This window comes from Zootoca vivipara, chromosome 16, assembly GCF_963506605.1.
Source record: "Zootoca vivipara chromosome 16, rZooViv1.1, whole genome shotgun sequence".
Classification (NCBI taxonomy): Eukaryota; Metazoa; Chordata; class Lepidosauria; order Squamata; family Lacertidae; genus Zootoca; species Zootoca vivipara.
The window spans coordinates 37,255,318-37,273,538 of record NC_083291.1 but is presented as its reverse complement, the minus strand read 5'-3'; the positions used below and the strand labels follow the sequence as shown (position 1 = coordinate 37,273,538).

Genomic DNA, 18,221 nt, shown 5'->3' with positions numbered 1-18,221 from the left:
AACTTGAATAAAATATTGGGGGGGGGGCAGGAAAGCCTCGCCCCGCATAATCAATCATAAGACGTAGCGCACACAATAAAACCATTTGAATGAGACAATGTCCATTAATATTGGGGTGGGGCTCAGATATGCTCAAATATTTTTTGGGGGGGGCGAGGTCCTCCGCCCGTTGGATCCAATGCCCCCCGCTGTCCTTGAGACCCAGGTGCGGAGCGATGGGCAGAGGCGGGGCCGCGGCGGCGAGGCGGAGCTCCGGCTCTTGCCTGGCGCCGCCGCCGCCTCCTCTGGCGCAGTCTGGGCTCGGCTCCGTCGCTCGCTTGCTGTCGCCGCCGCCGTCGTCTGGGCAGCCTCGGTCTCCCGTCCAACCCAGAGGGAGCGATGGGCCCAACGCTGCTGCTCGCGCTGCTCTCGGGCCTCGGAGCCGCCAAGGTAGGCGATTCGAACCCAGAACAGGCGCCTGAGCATCAGCCCGCCGGGCGGGCAGGATGACCGGGAGGACGCGAGCCACTTGCGGGATGGGCGAGCATCCGCGGAAGGGGCGAGGGATAGGATATTGCGCGTTACGGGTGCCGGGTTGTCTGGGGGCTCCGCACCCAGAGGACACGTAGACGAGCCCCTGGCCCTGCGGCTTGGCTTCCTTGCTGGAGCGATCCAGAACCTTTGGCTCTGCCGGCACGGTGGCACCTTTCTGTGGCGCACCTGCTTTTCTGCCTCTGCGCAGCCAGCCGCGCTCTAGAGTGCGCGCATCTGATTTCTGTAGAATGAAGCCGGGGCTGACTGAATAGTCGTCGTTGGCAGCCCAGGCGAGAAACGAGACGGGGGGGGGCACCCAAAGCCCAATTAATGGGGCACTGTGGGGATGGCGGGGGGGGGGGTGAGGAGCGTTCTTCATCTAAATGGTGGTGATCTAGAAAAAGGATGCTCTCTAACTGTGCAGGACAATCTGTGTGTGTTTGTGTGTTGGGAAGCAAAAAACAGTGAGTCATTTGTGCATCTTTTTTCACCCGCCGATCCCAAGAAAGGCGCTCGTGTGTGTTTTTGTGCGTGTGCTTGTGACTCATGCCTGTTCACCCTGTGAGCCACTGGAGGGTTTTGTGGGTGGAAAGGTAAGGATGCGTTATTACGAATTCAGCTCCATCGTTTCAAAGAATTACGCACAGCAGAATTGGAGTGTGCATGTGTACAAAGGGCCAAGCTAGTGCTGGGGGCGTTGCTGTGTACAAAGTGTGGGCGCCTGTGGGACTAAGGATGAGCTAAGGGTGTGGGGCTTTTGTGGAAAGGGTGTGACGGGTGCAAGCCAAATTGCGGGGTTATGTCTCTGTGTGTCATATCTGGGTGGGCAAATGGGCCACCAAAGAAGCACAACCGTGATAATACCTGTTATCCATCTGTACAAGACGGAGTGTGCGCGTGTGTATTTGAGTGTAAAAGGAGGTGCAAAGTGAGGGGTACTGAAATACATGCCATACACTATTCGTTTTAAAAAAATAATTCAGGGCATGTATTTTGGAGCATTTTATTGAAGAAAATTCATATACTAATTGATTGTAAATAGAGCCTCTAAACGAGTTACAAAACAATAAAACCAGCATTAAAATTGAAACATTTTTTTAAAAAATGCCAATAAAAGACAAGAGTTAAAAGCAGGAATGAAACATATATCAAAGAATACTTAAAATCTGCAATAAACTGGAAACATATTAAGACACACTTTTCATTGATGGGCTTTTATGTCAGTGGCCTGTTGGCTGTGCGTTGCCTCCCATCTCAGCTGTAGGAGTCCTGACTCCTTATTAAGGGGCAGTGGTAATTTGAACAAAGCCAGAGGCAAATTGGATGTTGCAGGGCTTTTGCACATATGTAGAATGTGTGTTTAAGGTGGGAGAGGCTGAAGGGAGCCCCCCTTAGCTCAGGAGAGCCTCACAACCACCAAAGTGATTTCTCAGTGTACCCAAACCAACCAGGCTTCTCAGCATCCATCCTCCTGGTGGTTGTGACTAACTCTGCAGGAAGACTGCGGAGGTCCTTCCACTGTGACACATCCTCAAGGGCTTCTGTGCACATCCTTGTAGAGATGCCCAGCCTGAGTCTGGCCCATCTGTCTCCTCTACTGGCAGATCTCCCTGCCCCCATTTCCAGAGGGTCTTTCAGCTCCTGAATCTTGATTACGGCTCAAGTACATTTCTCCATTTGGGTAGGCATTAGAGGAAGTTTGGTTATTGGTCCCCAGATGGGAGATGGGAGCATGGTGCAAATTGATATGTTAATAATAATAATAATAATAATAATAATCATTACTAATAATTAGTAATGCCCTGAAATTTGGCTGCTGTTAGTTACATAGATATGGCTTATATATGAAGGACATGTGGTGATTTGCAATAACCAATTTGCAATTGGGAAAAGAGTGCGGCTGGTATAGATCATATTTGTGTGTATTGGGCTGGTAGGTCAGAACTTGGAAACAGGCTTCTATCTATGTGTGTGGTACACACACACCAAAAGAATTCAGCCTTTGTTGTTCTGTCTTCATCAAAGCCTTTTTACAAATGTGAAGAAAAACAGAAACATTGATAAAAAAATTCCTTCAGTAGCACCTTAAAGACCAACTAAGTTTTTATTTTGGTATGAGCTTTCGTGTGCATGCACAGGAATTTTTTTATTTTACTTCGACCCAGACCAACACGGCTACCTACCTGTAACCAGAAACATTGATGTGATTCTAACTAATAATACTATCTGGAGATGCAGAAATATAAACACCTACATCTACAAAGGGAGAAACAAAATGCCATACTATGGCAGTCTAGAGGCAAAATAGTTTGTTGTGACGTGAGCTTTTTGGTCCCTACAATTGGTCCTGTGAACATCTACTGCGAATGATACGAGTTGCCTCACCAGAAAACCATCTCATTTTCTGTCCTTTGGCTGTTGCAGATTTATTGCAGTTTCCACAAACCTGACAGAAGTCCAGAGTGAAACCAAGGAGAAAAATCTGGAAAGAATCTAATAGAACGAGCTCAGGGACAGTCTAGTTTTCTGGCTTGGCTTTTTAATTTATTTATCTTTGTTTATTTTTAAGACTCTAGCTGATGTCCTTCTAGACGTCACAGCAGGAAATCTGCAGGCAGTTTTCGGCTCAATTACTCACTCAAAATTAAATCTGCCTCTGCTTTATAGTATTCACCCCCACGCCTCCCCTAGCCATGAAGCTCGCTGAGTAATGCTTGATAATTCAGCATAGTTGCGCCTAAACACCAGGGCTGATCCAAGATGTTTTGCTGCTGGAAGCAGAACAGCAAATGACACCTCCACCCATAGCTGCCAAGTTTTCCCTTTTCTCGCGAGGAAGCCTATTCAGCATAAGGGAAAATCCCTTTAAAAAAGGGATAACTTGGCAGCTATGCCTCCACCTCCAAAAGTCAAGGTGCATTGTGAGCAAGACTGACTGAGTTAGAATCATAGAATTGTGGAGTTGGAAGGGACCCTGAGGGTCATCTAGCTCAACCCCCAGCAAAGCAGGAATCTCAGCTAAAGCATCCCTGGCAGATTGCCATCCAACCTCTCATTGAAAACCTCCAAGGGAGGAGAGTCTGCCGCCATCCAAGGGAGACCATTTCACCATTGAACAGCTCTTACTGTCAGAAAGTTCTTCCTAATGTTTATTTGGAATCTCATTTCTTGTAACTTGAATCCATTGGTTTGGGTCCTATCCTCCGGAGCAGGAGACAACAAGCTTATTATTGTGGCACCTGAGGCAGAAAATAAATTCATTAACTAACCATTTGCTGTTCTTTTGGGACACTCAGAATTATCTTCCTGTGGCAGTTACCTCAACACTGTGTCCTGCCAGGACCTTGTTGATTTCGTTTAGAAGGCTAAGCGCTTCCCCTCGCTAAAACCAATAAGGTCACATCCACGCGATATATTGAAAGCATGTGGATTCCCCAAAGGACCCTGGGAACAGTAGTTTTTAAGGGTATACTGGGAATGGTAGCTCTACGTGGGATAAACTACGGTAGTTTCCAGCGTTGCTTGGGAGAAACCAGGACTGTCAAAACCATTGTAAATTTGCTTTAAATGTATGGTGTGGATCTTACCTAAGATGTGAAAGTACTTTGCTTTCGGTTGAATTGTGCCCTTTACAATTTTTGTTTTCAATTTAATTCTTAAGTTAAAAAGGTAAAGGGACCCCTGACCATTAGGTCCAGTCATGACCGACTCTGGGGTTGTGCGCTCATCTCGTATTATTGGCCGAGGGAGCCGGCGTACAGCTTCCAGGTCATGTGGCCAGCATGACAAAGCCGCTTCTGGCGAACCAGAGCAGCACACGGAAACGCCGTTTACCTTCCCGCTGTAGCGGTTCCTATTTATCTACTTGCATTTTGACATGCTTTCGAACTGCTAGGTTGGCAGGAGCTGGGACCAAGCAACGGGAGCTCACCCCGTCACAGGGATTCGAACCGCCGACCTTCTGATCAGCAAGCCCTAGGCTCAGTGGTTTAACCACAGCGCCACCTGGGTCCCTAATTCTTAAGTTACTTATGCTTAAATTGCTTGCCCTTTTTCGTCCTTCGCTGTTTCATATTGACATATAATGGCCCACACCACAAAATGCCCAGCGACTGGCTTGCTGTGGGGTAGAGGTGGTATCGTGCCCCCCTCTCTCCTTGCGGTTGTTGCCAGCCTGACTTCTGACCTTTCCTTAAAATTCAGTTTGCAATCTCTCCCCCTGTTTCTTACAGCCTCTCCCCACCACAGGGGGCTCCCGTGGAGGGCTGAACCACAACTTATCTGGGGGAGCCCGAAGGGTTCGGCGGGAGCTGCAGGGAGTGCCCTACGAGACTGCATTGGCCAATGAGGTCTATTATCCCGAACTCGTCCGGCTGGCAGCGCTGGAGAGAGCCATGTCGTCCCCTGGTGGTCAGCTGCAGGAAGAGCACCTCGCCCAAGCCTTAGAGAGAGCCATGGCCTCTTCCGGTAACCCACTGCAAGATGACCGCTTGGCCCAGGCACTAGAGAGAGCGGTGGCACCGCCCGGGAACCAGTTCCAACCAGACGAACGGCTGGCCCTTGCTCTACAGCGCCTCCTTCAGGATGGGCATCGCCGCGACCAGGAGTCTGCCTATCTGGCCAACTTGCTCAGGCTTTGGGAAGAAGCAAAGGGTGCCCCATTGTACCCAGAGTATGATGAGACCGGCTTAGCAGGCAACTCCTTTCCACCTCAACCACAGCGAAATCGTCACTGGGTCCCAGAAGGAGGATTTGAACCCCAAGAGGAGCTGGGAGGGGAGGAAGAACCCACTGGGGAGATGGACCCTGAGATGCTGAGGTAGCTGGAATGGGATCCCTGGAGAGGAAGCACAGGAGCCTTCTTTGAGCTAGGGCTTAGCCCAGGCATCCCCAAACTGCGGCCCTGCAGATGTTTTGGCCTACAACTCCCATGATCCCTAGCTAACAGGACCAGTGGTCGGGGAAGATGGGAATTGTAGTCTCAAAACATCTGGAGGGCCGAAGTTTGGGGGTGCCTGGCTTAGCCCCAGAACCTGTTTGGAATGTCATTCTCAGCTGTGTAACCCAGGAAGCAATAAAGAAGGGAGTGCCTATGAGCATGTGCAGAATGCCCACACATCGTCCTCCATCACAGAATGAACTCAGGCTGCCTTCATACATTTCTCTTTTTATATAGCATATATAATTAAAATAACAAGATCGTACATTCGAGGAAACAGTTAATGGAACAGGAAGTGGTACATAAGAAATTTAAGTGGCAGTTTATATTTTCACCAGAATCAAGCAGTAAAGTGTTTTCCTGGGCTGGTTCCAGGTTCCAGGTGTGGGGCTTTGTATGCGTGACTATCTCCCCCCCCTCCTATTTTTTAACAATGCATATAGAAAAGTAGCATGTCATGGAGAAGAGTTCACCCAGCCTTCTCCCTGGCAAGCTCTTTGTCCAAATGCAGGGAGTTTGTTTTGCAAGAGGAACTCGTTCAGCGATGCAAACCCTCACCTGAAATGGTGTGATCCAGTAATGACTTTCCATCTCTTGTATGATGATCTGACTTTTTGGAGTATAAAAATAACGATCAAATAGTTCAAGAAAATTCAAACAATGCTTGGGAAATGCACGGTTTTGAACAACTTGTGCGTTAACACAGCCTGCCCCTGCCTCACGCACATGGGAACAAGGGGCAAGATTGCTAGGCTGAAGAGCTCCAGCACTTTTACCTTTTAAAAGAAAACCACAGCCTAGGAAATATTCAGTGTAGAAAATCTGGGCCCTAGAACTGCCTTCTTCAGCCTGAGGTCCTCTTGAGGTCCTGGACTACAAGTCCCCTCATTCCTGACTGCTGGCCATGCTAGCTGGAGCTGATGAGAATTGTAGTTCACAGCCCCTCCCTCACCTGGATATTCCAGGTAGGTCCCCAGATTTGCATCTGGCGGCTTATTTGCAGGTGGAATTCTGGTCTTTTAATTAGTGCACTGTGCAGTCACTAATTTATTAGAAAGGAGGGAACCTGCTTCACTTTAGGTAGATTTTGGCATGTAATAATTTTAGTAAAATGTAATAAAACCATGATATATAGCAGGGGTGGCCAGCTCCCAAGAGACTGTGATCTACTCACAGAGTTAAAAACTGGCAGTGATCTACCCCCTTTTGGGGGGTTCAGGTCAAAGCTGTTGAGCTTTTTTTTTAGGAAGGGAAGCCCTGTTTTGGGGGGTTCAGGTCAAACTTGTTGAGCTTCTTTTAGGACTGAGGAAGGCCCATTTCTTTAAGGGCTTCAGGTCATAGTTGTTCAGCTTTTTATATATATATTTAGGGAGGAGGACATTTTTGGGTGAGCTTTTTTTAGGGGAGCCAGTAATCTAGCAGTAATCTACCACAGACATCCAGTGATCTACCAGTAGATCACGATCTACTTGTTGGACGTGCCTGATATTATAGGCTGTCTGGGTTGCATCCAATGCTGTTCTTCCATTCGTGAAAGGCTCTTTGATGCCACAGAGGCACCTTCCGTGAGTGCAAAAGAGAGGGAGGAAAGGGGGGGGGGTTGAGGAATTTCTCCTTTCTCCTACAGCTCCCTGCACTGCCTTCCATGCTATTCCAGAGGAACTGGAGCATGTGTGTGTGCGTGCAAAGGTCTGGAGAAGGATGGCAGGAGAAGCAGTAGAAGTTGTCTACTCTCCGTGCCCACTGGAACAAGGAGCCCTTAGTAAATGGAAGGACAGGGTTGAGTCCAAGTGCTTGCATTTCTCTGTTTGCTACCTTGAGGGAACCTCCCCCCCCCCTAGACTTGGCTGGTGAGGAATGCTTGTCTATCAACTGTAGAACGGCAGTGAGCCACAAAGTACTGTGGGGCACACACAATGGGAGATGGTCACAGCGGGGGCAAGCTGTTTTCCCTGGAAGTCTGGACACCAGTATCAGACAGTCAGTCAATGCTTATTACGGCAAACAGCCAGCATATTAAACCAGAAATTCTGCATAATTCTCTACATAAACAATGAAAATGACTGATACGGGGTTTTAACAGTCAATATACTAATTGAATATACAATACTTAAAATACAGGTCCAGCGGAATAAAACACCATAAAAGAATAAGAGATTTAACTAAGAACTGTAGCAGCAATATCAACATCGGAGGGCAGGACAAATTGTTGTAATGTGTTATTCAATAAAAGAGATTTACGTTTTTTAATAGCTAAGGTACAAAATTTGGCCACGGCGTAGGATACTGAGGTCAAAGAATCTTCCAGAAGGAATCTGGGCACCAGTATTGATATTGTCAGTAAGAAATCTCAGATAAGTTTTCAACGTATCTGAAGAAGCCATTATCCTAGGGTATGGAGAGAGGGAAGACTAATTCAAGGAAGAGAAAAATCCAGGTGTTAATTCTGGGAAATCTAGAAGAGCAGACCCCATGCTAACCAATCCATGTCTGGGAGCTTCAATGGCATCATTGGGTTCTGTCGATGAAAGTGGGGTTTAGTGGAAAGTATGGGAGGGTATGCCATCAGGAATTGCAACTTCAGTCTCCAGCCTTTCTTGGGAGAGGGGAGATGGCAGGCAACTTTATGAGTCAAGGCCTATCCTTGGCCCCTGCAAAGAATTGTGGGGAAAGGCAGAGAGGGCTCCTTCGTTTGACTTACCTCTTTCTCTTTCTCTTCTTTGCAGATACCTGGTTGGCCGGATCCTGGCAGGAGCGGGCAACCTGACCCCCCAGCGTTTCCCAGCGCCCCCCCGGCGCCTGCGGCGGGCCATCTTTGATGGAGGCGACCTACCTGAACCCCCCAATCTTCTGCGGGTCAAACGACTAGGTGGGGAGGCTGGGGGGGAGCCCCAGCTGCAACGAGTCAAGCGGACAGAAGGGGAAGGGGCCGGCGGGAGGAGGGGGGTTTCCGGGGGGATGCAGAGGCTCCGGTATCTCCCTGAATAGGAGGAATTGGCATAAAAAAGATTGGGGGAGCCACCTTGCCCCTGCCCCCCCACCTCTCTGGCAGTCTCTGAATGTCAGTGGACTGTGACACCTAGTGTTTGTTCCTGCCTCTTTTCTGCCTTGTGACCCCAAATTACTGAGGAGAAAGGGGGGAGCCTTGCACCGGGCTCCCCAAATCCCAGTTCTGTTATTGTATGGGGAGGGGCTCTTTCCTCCGCTAACCTTCTGGGCGTCCCGATAGAAAGCTGCAGTTCAGCCAATCTGACGCATTTTGATGGTGATCAACCCTCCCATGCTAAATGCAGAGCTGGGGGCCATCTTGGCTTAAAAATAAAAAAGTGGCTCAAATAACCCCCACCCACCCTGATTTTCCTTCTGCCTTAATAGTCCCATTACCTCAACCCTGTCTCTCATCCCTTGCTCCTCCCTTGGCCCACCAGAGTTTCCCCCTGCTTGTGTATGTCCGGTTTGTAAGATGCCTTGTGTTCGCCCACATTCACTTTACACAGAGACATATGTGCCCCCTGCTGATTTGTCGCCCTGTTTGATCCTGCTTGTGGCCAGAGTTTTTGGTGTTGATGAATTAATAAAGAGCCCATCAGGTATTTTAATGTAGCGTTGATGTCATTGATGTCATCTTATTAAACCTTTTTCAAATACCCTGTTGAAATACACTCCAATACACTCTGTTGAGACATCACCTTGCCTACAAAGGTCCGTATAGTTAAAGCTATGGTTTTCCCAGTAGTGATGTATGGAAGTGAGAGCTGGACCATAAAGAAGGCTGATCGCCGAAGTATTGATGCTTTTGAATTATGGTGCTGGAGGAGACTCTTGAGAGTCCCATGGACTGCAAGAAGATCAAACCTATCCATTCTGAAGGAAATCAGCCCTGAGTGCTCACTGGAAGGACAGATCCTGAAGCTGAGGCTCCAATACTTTGGCCACCAGGGCCGGCTCTAGGTAGACCCCCGGTGGCGCGGTGCGCCAGGGCGCCGGGAACCATGCTGTGCCCTGCGAGGGCAGGGGCGCTGGAGTGATCTCCGCCCCTCAGCACCAGGGCGCACGACCTGCTCGAGACTGCCCTGTTGGCCACCTCATAAGAAAAAAATCTTTGGGAAAGACCCTGATGTTGGGAAAGATGGAGGGCACAAGGAGAAGGGGACGACAGAGGACGAGATGGTTGGACAGTGTTCTCGAAGCTACGAACATGAGTTTGACCAAACTGCGGGAGGCAGTGCAAGACAGGAGTGCCTGGCATGCTCTGGTCCATGGGGTCACGAAGAGTCGGACACGACTAAACGACTAAACAACAACAACACACTCTGTTGAACTAGAGCTCGGAGGTTCAAGTCTCAATGCCCTTGGGAACTTTTTACAGGACAGGCTTGAGACAACTCAAAACTTTTGTCCAGTCTCAAGTTTCTCATCTGTAAAACAGGAAAAATATTTAACGCTTTGGAGGGTTCCAGTGAGAATGAATAAGATAAATGATTTTCAAAGCCTATAAGATCAGCTATAGAAATAACTAATAACAAAGGATGTCCGGAGGCACCCTGTCTCGTGTTTGTCACAACCAGTGCTGTTCGTTCTCCTGCAGTTTGGCTCCCACTGAAACCTCCGTTGTTCATTTCGCTGTCCACTATTGGCCAAAACTGAAAAATATAAATTGCACAACTGACGGCATAATTGCATAATTAATTTCAGTGGAATGAAAAAAATCAAAAACTATGCAGAAAATAAGGTTGATTGTTTACATAATGATCAGGAAATAAAAAAAACGGGTGGATTTCAGCATAGCGCTAAGTGCGGAGTGTGTGTGTGCATGGGGGGGGAGGGAGCGTAACAAAATCTACTTAGGTTTCCCCCCCAACCCTCCAGGGAAGATTTAGTGCAGGCATCCCCAAACTTCGGCCCTCCAGATGTTTTGGACTACAATTCCCATCTTCCCCGACCACTGGTCCTGTTAGCTAGGGATCATGGGAGTTGTAGGCCAAAACACAGCAAGTTGCACATGCAGCAACTTAATTGAATCCCACCCACTGATAGAACAGATATATTTGCTCACATGATTTCCATTCCTGACTCGGACAAACATGCAACCTGCAGCAATTTCTGCTTCCGTTTCAGTTTCCAGCGGAAACACAACACAATGTAGCATTTTTTAAAATAAAAAGTATCTTTATTGCAACAGCTAGGCACAGCAAGAAAATGGTTCTGTTGTGGTGAGCGACCAACTCTGAAGGATGTCCGTTGGGAGGCGAGATCAGTCCGGAATCAGTGCTGAAGTCACACCTGTGTGCATACAGGGAATGGGGTGGGAATGGGAAGAAAAAGACCTGGAAAGATACTGTTCTTCTCGTGTCCCTGCCTAAGCAAGGCATTTGCTCTTTGAAGGAGAGCCCCAATTCCCCCAGCCCACCAAGGCCAACACATTTTATTCCTGCATTTCAGGGGGGTTGGTCTAGATGACCTCTGGGTACCCTCTTCCAAATCTACAATTCTTTGATGCACTGGTCAGATAATAGTTCATGCTCTCATCTGTCCTGCGCTCCTTGTGCTGCTGCCTGGAGCAAGTGGCTTCATCCTGCAACAAATGAATGCAACGCTGGCCCTGTCTTGCGACCTGCATTGCAGGCCAGGTGACCTCTGGGATCCCTCCCGGCTCTACAGTTCTACGATCCCATAACCTTCCCTCTGAACTCAGGCAGGCATCATCATAGGTGATATTGTGGCACATGCCCTGTGAGCATATTTGGGTACGGAGGCCTTGGCTAGTGTCACATTCCAGCATACCAAATTTCAGCTGCCTCTATTTTATAGTGTACTAGGGTGGTTATGATCGTTTCCTTTTTAGGATTTTTAAAATAAATATAAAACAGTGTCACCACCTTTATTTTAAAGGCATTTTTAAGGACAAACTTCATGCATCCAGGTTGCTTTAAAATAAAATAAAATTAAGTGTTCCTCCCATGCTGTGGGTCAGGGTTACAACTACCGAGAGAGGCGGTGTGAGCCGTTGCCCAGCAAGGCATGAATGGCTCTCATTTCCTCTCTCTATAGGTTTTCTGCATGTTCTAAGTCTATGTAACTCTCAGACTGACCTTGACTTCAGACACAGAGTCAGGCTGCATACAAACCACACGTGTAAAGCACATGACTTGCCCAAAGGATCCTGGGATCTATAGTTTTTTTTAAAGTATGCTGGGAAGTGTAGCTCTGTAAGGGAAAACTAGAGCCCCCAGGAGTCTTTAGGGGAAGCTGTGTGTTTTAAACAACCGTATTTGTGTGTATGCAGCCACAGCTAGTCGGTTTATTTTTCTGGCGTGGGGAAGGTAGTTTACAGATTTTCTGCTTCAGGAACCAAACCAAGCCTTCTCTGTGCTTGGTGGTGATCCTATGGCTCTAGTTCCAGGCCTGAGATCCTGAGACATACCTCATGTGGGGCTTGGCAGGGTCAGAGAAAATGCACACACCTCTTGGATCAGGCCAGGCATCAAGTTACAACCAAGATGGGGGCACTGACTGCAAGCGGACCTCCTGCCCTATGTGCCCCAAGCCTCTAGCATGAGCAGTGGTGTAGCGTGGGTTGCCAGTGCCCGCCCAGGGCAAGGCAAATATCCTCGGCACCATCCACTGATAGGTTGGAACAAAGGGGCAATAGCTCTGCAACCTACCCAAGTGGCAGCTGCAGCACCCTGTGAGCGTTTAGCATGGCGGAGAGCAGGACGGGGGATTGGTATCTTTCTAAAGCCTTGCAACCAGCCATCACCCAAATCCGCTTCTCAGTCTGCCCATGCGAGCACAGAGATTTTCTGTGGGAAGGGCACACTATTGTCTATTTATTATTACTTTAAAAAAGTAATGCCCCTAAGAATTTTGAGCCCAGGGCAACCACACCCGCTGTGGTGCTATGCCACTGAGAGCGAGTTCTGTATACTTTCCCTTATAACCAGTTGAAATTGTACAAAAAAAGCAATACGTGCAAATCTTCAACTCACAGAGTGGCTGGGGAAACCCAGCCAGATGGGTGGGGTATTAATAATAATAATAATAATAATAATAATAATAATAATAATAATAATTTATTATCACAGAATCCCATTTTGGGTGGTGGTGGCGGCTGTAGTGAGAGAATGGAGCACAGACTTTGAGTTCTTTACACAAAGACCTACTGTAGATAGTGTTTCGAAAAACACCAGAACGGGGTATGAGGAGAAAATGGTGCCTTCTCTACCGCCTCCCCCCTCTCTTTGGTGGCAGCAAGTAAGGCAGCGGAAAACCCAGAGTCCTTAATCCCAGTTTGTGGCAGAAAGGGAGAGACTTCTGCACACATATGCATTCGCATCGGCACCAGTTTTATTTGTCTGGTGTAGAGGAAAGGGGGGGGCTTCAGTGGTTCCTGGAAGACTGGGCTTCTTTGCTGCAGCCTCCAGCCCCCTCCACCTTCCCCCCCCCATTTCAGATGCATCCTTGTGTCTCATTGGCCGTTGCTAGGCAGCAGCTGACATTCCTGCCAGCCTCGCATCTGAGCATCTGTTGGCTCCCATCCTTGCTTAGAAGAACAGGGACGGGGGCTAATATTCTGCTGCTTACCTCTTCCTCCCGAGGGTGGCGCATAGCCTGCTGGTAGCAGAGCATCCTGCCGGTTCCCCAAGACGAAAGCGAGGGTGGCCAGCACCAGGGCATCGGCTATGCCCAGCAAGGCAAGGGTAAAGGCCCAGTGTATTGTGCAGGCGCCCAGGGTGTAGCTCCTGGCCCGGGGCCCACAAAGAGCCCTGACTTCAGGGGCACCCCAGCCGTCTGGGAAAACCAGGCAGCCGAGAGCCTGACAAGTTGCTGTGAGACAGAGAGAGACAGAGTTAATACACCTCCATCCTATATAAGAAAGTGCAAGTGTCTCTGCATCCAGATTCCCTGTGTCCCTGTGTCCGTGCTACTGCGCATGTGCCCCATGGACACAGGGATTGGATGCAGAGACTGCACGCACACACACACACACACACACACACACACACACACACACACTCCCCACCCCCCCACCTACTGTTTCCCTGCGGCCGCCAACCGCTGCACCCAGCTGGACTGAGCGTTGGCGGCGGCGGGGGAGAGCGCGCGTGTGTGCGTCCAGCAATGACAGGTCCCGGGGTTCGTAGAAGTGCTGCGCAAGCGCTTCTCCGAACCCCGGGATGCCTCCTTCCTATCGGCGTGAGGGGCTGCTTTCTCCTCCTTCGTTCCTGTCCCCCTGCCGCCGACAACAAGGACAGGTCCCGGGGTTTGGAGAAGTGCTGCGCAAGCGCTTCTCCGAACCCCGGGATGTTCTAGCGCCCGTTTATTCAACGGGCTGAATTACACTAGTAGGATGATAATCCACTACTGATTCTGCCCCCCACCCACCCCATTCTTGATGTTTAACCTACTTTCCCCATGCTAGCTCCAGAGGGTGGGGGAAGATTGGGCATTTGCCAGGAACCTGAAGACCAGCAGAAGTCCATTGCCCCCACAATACTATAATTCTCACTTTGCTCAGAATGTTCTAGGAGATCAGGCGCCATCTAAGAGAATTCTCTGTTTGCACATCACACCTCGTCTAGGTTTGGGGGAGCTCAAAGGGGGGGCACTATGTCCGAGGGCCCTCAGCATCCTGGAACCAGCACTGTTCTCTCCCCCTACTCCAATCCTGGTGGTGCAGGAGAGGACCCCATCCTTTGCCCCAAACATTTTGGTACGTAAGGGGGAAAATCTGAATGATGCCACCCTCCTGCTAATTTATAAGGGGTACAATCCACCAGGAAGTTGTCTTGCAGAAGCCTCATTGAAATGGATAGGAACTGCACAAGAGCACTCCAAGGGAACTCTACACAGTCAGGGCTCTGCGTATGCTGCAGTTGAGCGGGAACACCGAAAAAGCACTGAATATGGCAATGGGTACAGAATTCAACTTTCCAAGAAGCGCAGCTTTTATTCTTTGCAGCAGGTTTCTGGCCCTTAGGGCAGCAAAAGATATGCCAGAAAGTGTGCAGGTGGCATCTGCAGAAATCTCAAAAGATGGGTGGTTAAATTGGATCTGGAGTCCTGCATAACTCCCTGCCCCTCCCCTGTGGCTAGCAAAACCAGAAGAAGAAATTGTTCAGAAATAGTGACAATTGCAGACTAAATTATGCAAAAGAAGAAAATTGTGCAAATTTGCTCAACTTGCATAGTTCATAGGAAAATCTCTGCTGAGTCGGAACAAAGGCTTGTCTACCCCATGGTGGCCAACTAGATGCCTCTTGGAAGCCCAAAGCAGAGCATGAGGGCAATAGCTCTCTCCAGCTGTGGCTCCACTGTTGTCCCTCAATGGGCAGGTATTCAAAATACCAATGACTGGTATTTGGAAAGGTATGAATGGTACCTCTGATCATGGATGAAGCATATAGTCATCACGACTAGTAGCCGTCCTCCCTGTCCATTGGCCTTGCCGCCTAAGAGTTGAGAAGCCAATGGCATCTAGAGGGTCGCCCATTCTAAAACAGATACATTTGGGTGGTCATGGTAGTACACCTTTTTTAAAGGCAGGCTTTTTATCTGTCTCACTTCCACTTCGGCCTGATCAAACATGAGAATAGCTCTGTCTTACTTGTGGTCCTCTTCATCTGATATTTAGAGCTGTCGTGTCTCTGATAGTGGAAGTAATATGGTACATGCTCACCATAGAATCATAGAGTTGGAAGAGACCACAAGGGCCATCCAGTTCAACCCCCTGCCAAGCAGGAAACACCATCAAAGCATTCCTGACAGATGGCTGTCAAGCCTCCGCTTAAAGACCTCCAAAGAAGGAGACTCCACCACACTCCTTGGCAGCAAATTCCACTGTCAAACAGCTTTTACTGTCAGGAAGTTCTAATGTTTAGGTGGAATCTTCTTTCTTGTAGCTTGAATCCGTGTCTGGCAGCCCCTGAAAGTCTCCTCCTCCATGAATTTGTCCAGCCCACTTCAAGTCAGTGGCCATCACAAAGCCTTGGGAGAGTGAATCCCACAGTTTAACTGTGTGTTGCGTAAAGAAGACTTTCTCTTATCTGTCTCCATTCTGCTTAAGCTGATGACTCTGAGCTCTAGATTTATAAGATGCAGAAAATACCAGAACCCGGGATCCCACAATAAGACTGAACATAGGGGGAGAATCTGGACAGGTAAAAGGAAGGTGAGTATTGGGCGACCCCACTTAGGTGGGGAGTAAAACCAGACTCCTGCCGCCGGGGAATCCTACTTATTGAGAATCAAGCCTGCCTGTGGTGCAATCCAATCTTGGATTGGGTCTGTTGGTCACACCAGCACGTGACTCACGCTGTTGTTTGCCTTCTAAATATGTTACCAAGCAATCACATGACTGATTTCTGCAGGATATGACCCCGGGTGACCAGAGGGTTGTGTGTGTGTGTGTGTGTGTGTGTGTGTGTGTGTGTGTGTGTGTGCATGCGTGTAAGAGCTGTTTGGCAGTAGAAGAGACTCCCACAAGAGGCGGTGGAATCTCCTTCCTTGGAGGTTTTTAAGCAGAGGTTGGATGGCCATTTGTCATGGATGCTTGAGCCGAGATTCCTGCACTGCAGGGGGTTGGACCAGATGACCCCTGGGTGCCTTTCAACTCTAAGATTCTATGATTCAATGAATTTATTGCCCTCCCACCCGTTCCTTTCTAAAAGAAGGTAGCCCAGGTGTCTGCCTGCTCTCATCGCACCCAGCCGTATTGCCAGGAAACCTGCCATATGCTCCCACTGAGAGGCACCTTCTCTCTCACCTGCTGAAAGCTGCTGCCAGGCACACACCTTGTAGACAGTCCCAGGGCTGCAGACCCAGAAGAGGCCCAAGGAAGCAACACTGCCCATCACCAGGACCAGGGCCATCAGGACAAAGACCGCGGCTGCCTTGAAGGATGGGATCGGGGTGAGAGTGACCAGTGACCCCTCGCACTGGAGAGTGCCATCACGCTCCTTGCAGACTTGGTAGAGGCCGAAGGAGCCCACGGCGCTGACGCTGGGGTCAAAAAGGACCCCAGATGGGGGCAGCTGGTAGGTGAGCGGCGCTGTCTGCACCCACGCCGGCTGGATCAGGACCACGACCTCCAGGACGCCGAAGCAGAGGGTGCAGCCAGCCCAGAGAGCGCCCACCGCCCTGGCATTGCGCACAAAATCCGTCTGGTAGAGGGCAGCTGCTTCTCGGGCTGCCAGCATGGCTCAGCAGCCCTCTTTCAAGGGACCTGCCCCGCCGGGGCAACCTCCACGAGGGAGAAGCTTTCCAGAGAAGGATAAAGTGAAGGGTCGCCGCGTCCCTTTTGCTCCACAATCCAGCGCGCACCCACTTCCTCCGGCTGCGGGTGTCCTGCTTTCGTTTTCAGCTCCTGGCTCCTCTCCTCCTCTGGGCAAATTTCTGCATTCCTCGACTCCAGCAGCTTAAGCGTTCCCTGTCGCTGGTTCCAGGCTCCCTCTAGGGCGAGGGAGGGCTGCTCGGCTGGCTTCCTCTGCAGTCTCTCTGCATTCCTCTGCTGGGGATGCTACGGTACCTTCCTTCCCCGAGATTGGCTACCTTCCCTTGCGGGGCGCCGAGGGAGGGAGATGCTGCTCCCCGGCTCTTCCCATCCTCATTCCACAAACCCGGATTTATTTCCTCCAGCGACGGAGGCAAAAGCAGCTGCCACTTGGCCCGGCGCCCAGGTTGAGTTGGGCGCCTCGTCCTGGCCTCTCTTGCTCGGTCGCTCAGCAAGGAGCTGCCGGGAAGATGCTCCGCGCTCCTCCCTCCACCTGCCCAGGGCGAGCTCCTACACGGCGAGGATGGAGGCACGCTTTCATTTCCTGGCTTGGAAAATCAAGAAGCGGTGTTTTTGGGGCTGGGGAGGAAGAGGGCCCAGAAAAGCTGTTCCTCTCCTCCAAAATGCACATCGGCTACAAAATGCAGGAATGCAGACAGACACCTATTATGGTCCTCTGCAGACTCTGCGTTTCCAGCAGGTGGCAGGCAGCACAGTAGATTTTTAAATATTATTATTGACTTACATATATAGCATATATATCCATATTGTCATAGATCTTGGGTACTAGTGTCTGTTAGTGAATGCTAAAAATAATAATAAACGGTACTATTTAGATAACCTTTGAGATATTGAAGGGAAAATACAGGCTTGCAAGCACTTCTTTTGCCACACATGCAAACTATGAAACAATGGCCTTAGAATTGTAGAGTTGGAAGAGACCACAAGGGCCATCCAGTCCAACCCCCTGCCGAGCAGGAAACACCATCAAAGCATTCTTGACATATGCCTGTCAAGCCTCTGCTTAAAGACCTCCAAAGAAGGAGACTCCACCCCACTTCTTGGCAGCAAATTCCACTGCCGAACAGCTCTTACTGTCAGGAAGTTCTTCCTAATGTTTAGGTGGAATCTTCTTTCTTGTAGTTTGGATCCATTGCTCCGTGTCCGCTTCTCTGGAGCAGCAGAAAACAACCTTTATCCCTCTATATGACATCCTTTTATATATTTGAACATGGCTATCGTATCACCCCTTAACATTCTCTTCTCCAGGCTAAACATACCCAGCTCCCTAAGCCGTTCCTCATAAGGCATCGTTTCCAGGCCTTGACCATTTTGGTTGCCCTCTTCTGGACACGTTCCAGCTTGTCAGTATCCTTCTTGAACTGTGGTGCCCAGAACTGGACACAGTACTCCAGGTGAGGTCTGACCAGAGCAGAATACAGTGGTACTATTACTTCCCTTGATCTAGATACTATACTGTACTCCTATTGATGCAGC

At 49.4% G+C, this 18,221-nt stretch overlaps 2 protein-coding genes across 2 annotated transcripts; one reads left to right on the top strand and one right to left on the bottom strand.

Annotated features, from left to right (window-relative positions):
- The first annotated feature begins 303 nt into the window (after nt 1-303).
- On the top strand, nt 304-9,055 carry PCSK1N (proprotein convertase subtilisin/kexin type 1 inhibitor). The gene is made up of 3 exons (XM_035141080.2): nt 304-429; nt 4,746-5,332; nt 8,179-9,055. Exons 1-3 carry the CDS (start codon nt 379-381, stop codon nt 8,438-8,440), a joined length of 900 nt encoding a protein of 299 aa, XP_034996971.2. The 5' UTR covers nt 304-378; the 3' UTR covers nt 8,441-9,055.
- A 1,561-nt stretch (nt 9,056-10,616) lies between these two features.
- LOC118075395 (LHFPL tetraspan subfamily member 5 protein-like) lies at nt 10,617-16,978 on the bottom strand. Its single transcript, XM_035097342.2, has 3 exons — nt 16,218-16,978; nt 13,037-13,279; nt 10,617-10,735 (listed from the first exon to the last, which is right to left on the bottom strand). Exons 1-3 carry the CDS (start codon nt 16,648-16,650, stop codon nt 10,707-10,709), a joined length of 705 nt encoding a protein of 234 aa, XP_034953233.1. The 5' UTR covers nt 16,651-16,978; the 3' UTR covers nt 10,617-10,706.
- Nucleotides 16,979-18,221: the final 1,243 nt, after the last annotated feature.

Coding starts and splice junctions, on each gene's coding strand:
- PCSK1N (XM_035141080.2), top strand. CDS start 379: ATGGGCCCAACGCTGCTGCTCGCGCTGCTCTCGGGCCTCGGAGCCGCC. Junction 430..4,745: donor CGGGCCTCGGAGCCGCCAAG/GTAGGCGATTCG, acceptor TGTTTCTTACAG/CCTCTCCCCACCACAGGGGG. Junction 5,333..8,178: donor ATGGACCCTGAGATGCTGAG/GTAGCTGGAATG, acceptor TCTTCTTTGCAG/ATACCTGGTTGGCCGGATCC.
- LOC118075395 (XM_035097342.2), bottom strand. CDS start 16,650: ATGCTGGCAGCCCGAGAAGCAGCTGCCCTCTACCAGACGGATTTTGTG. Junction 13,280..16,217: donor CTGGCAGCAGCTTTCAGCAG/GTGAGAGAGAAG, acceptor TCTGTCTCACAG/CAACTTGTCAGGCTCTCGGC. Junction 10,736..13,036: donor GCCACCCTCGGGAGGAAGAG/GTAAGCAGCAGA, acceptor GTATGCACACAG/GTGTGACTTCAGCACTGATT.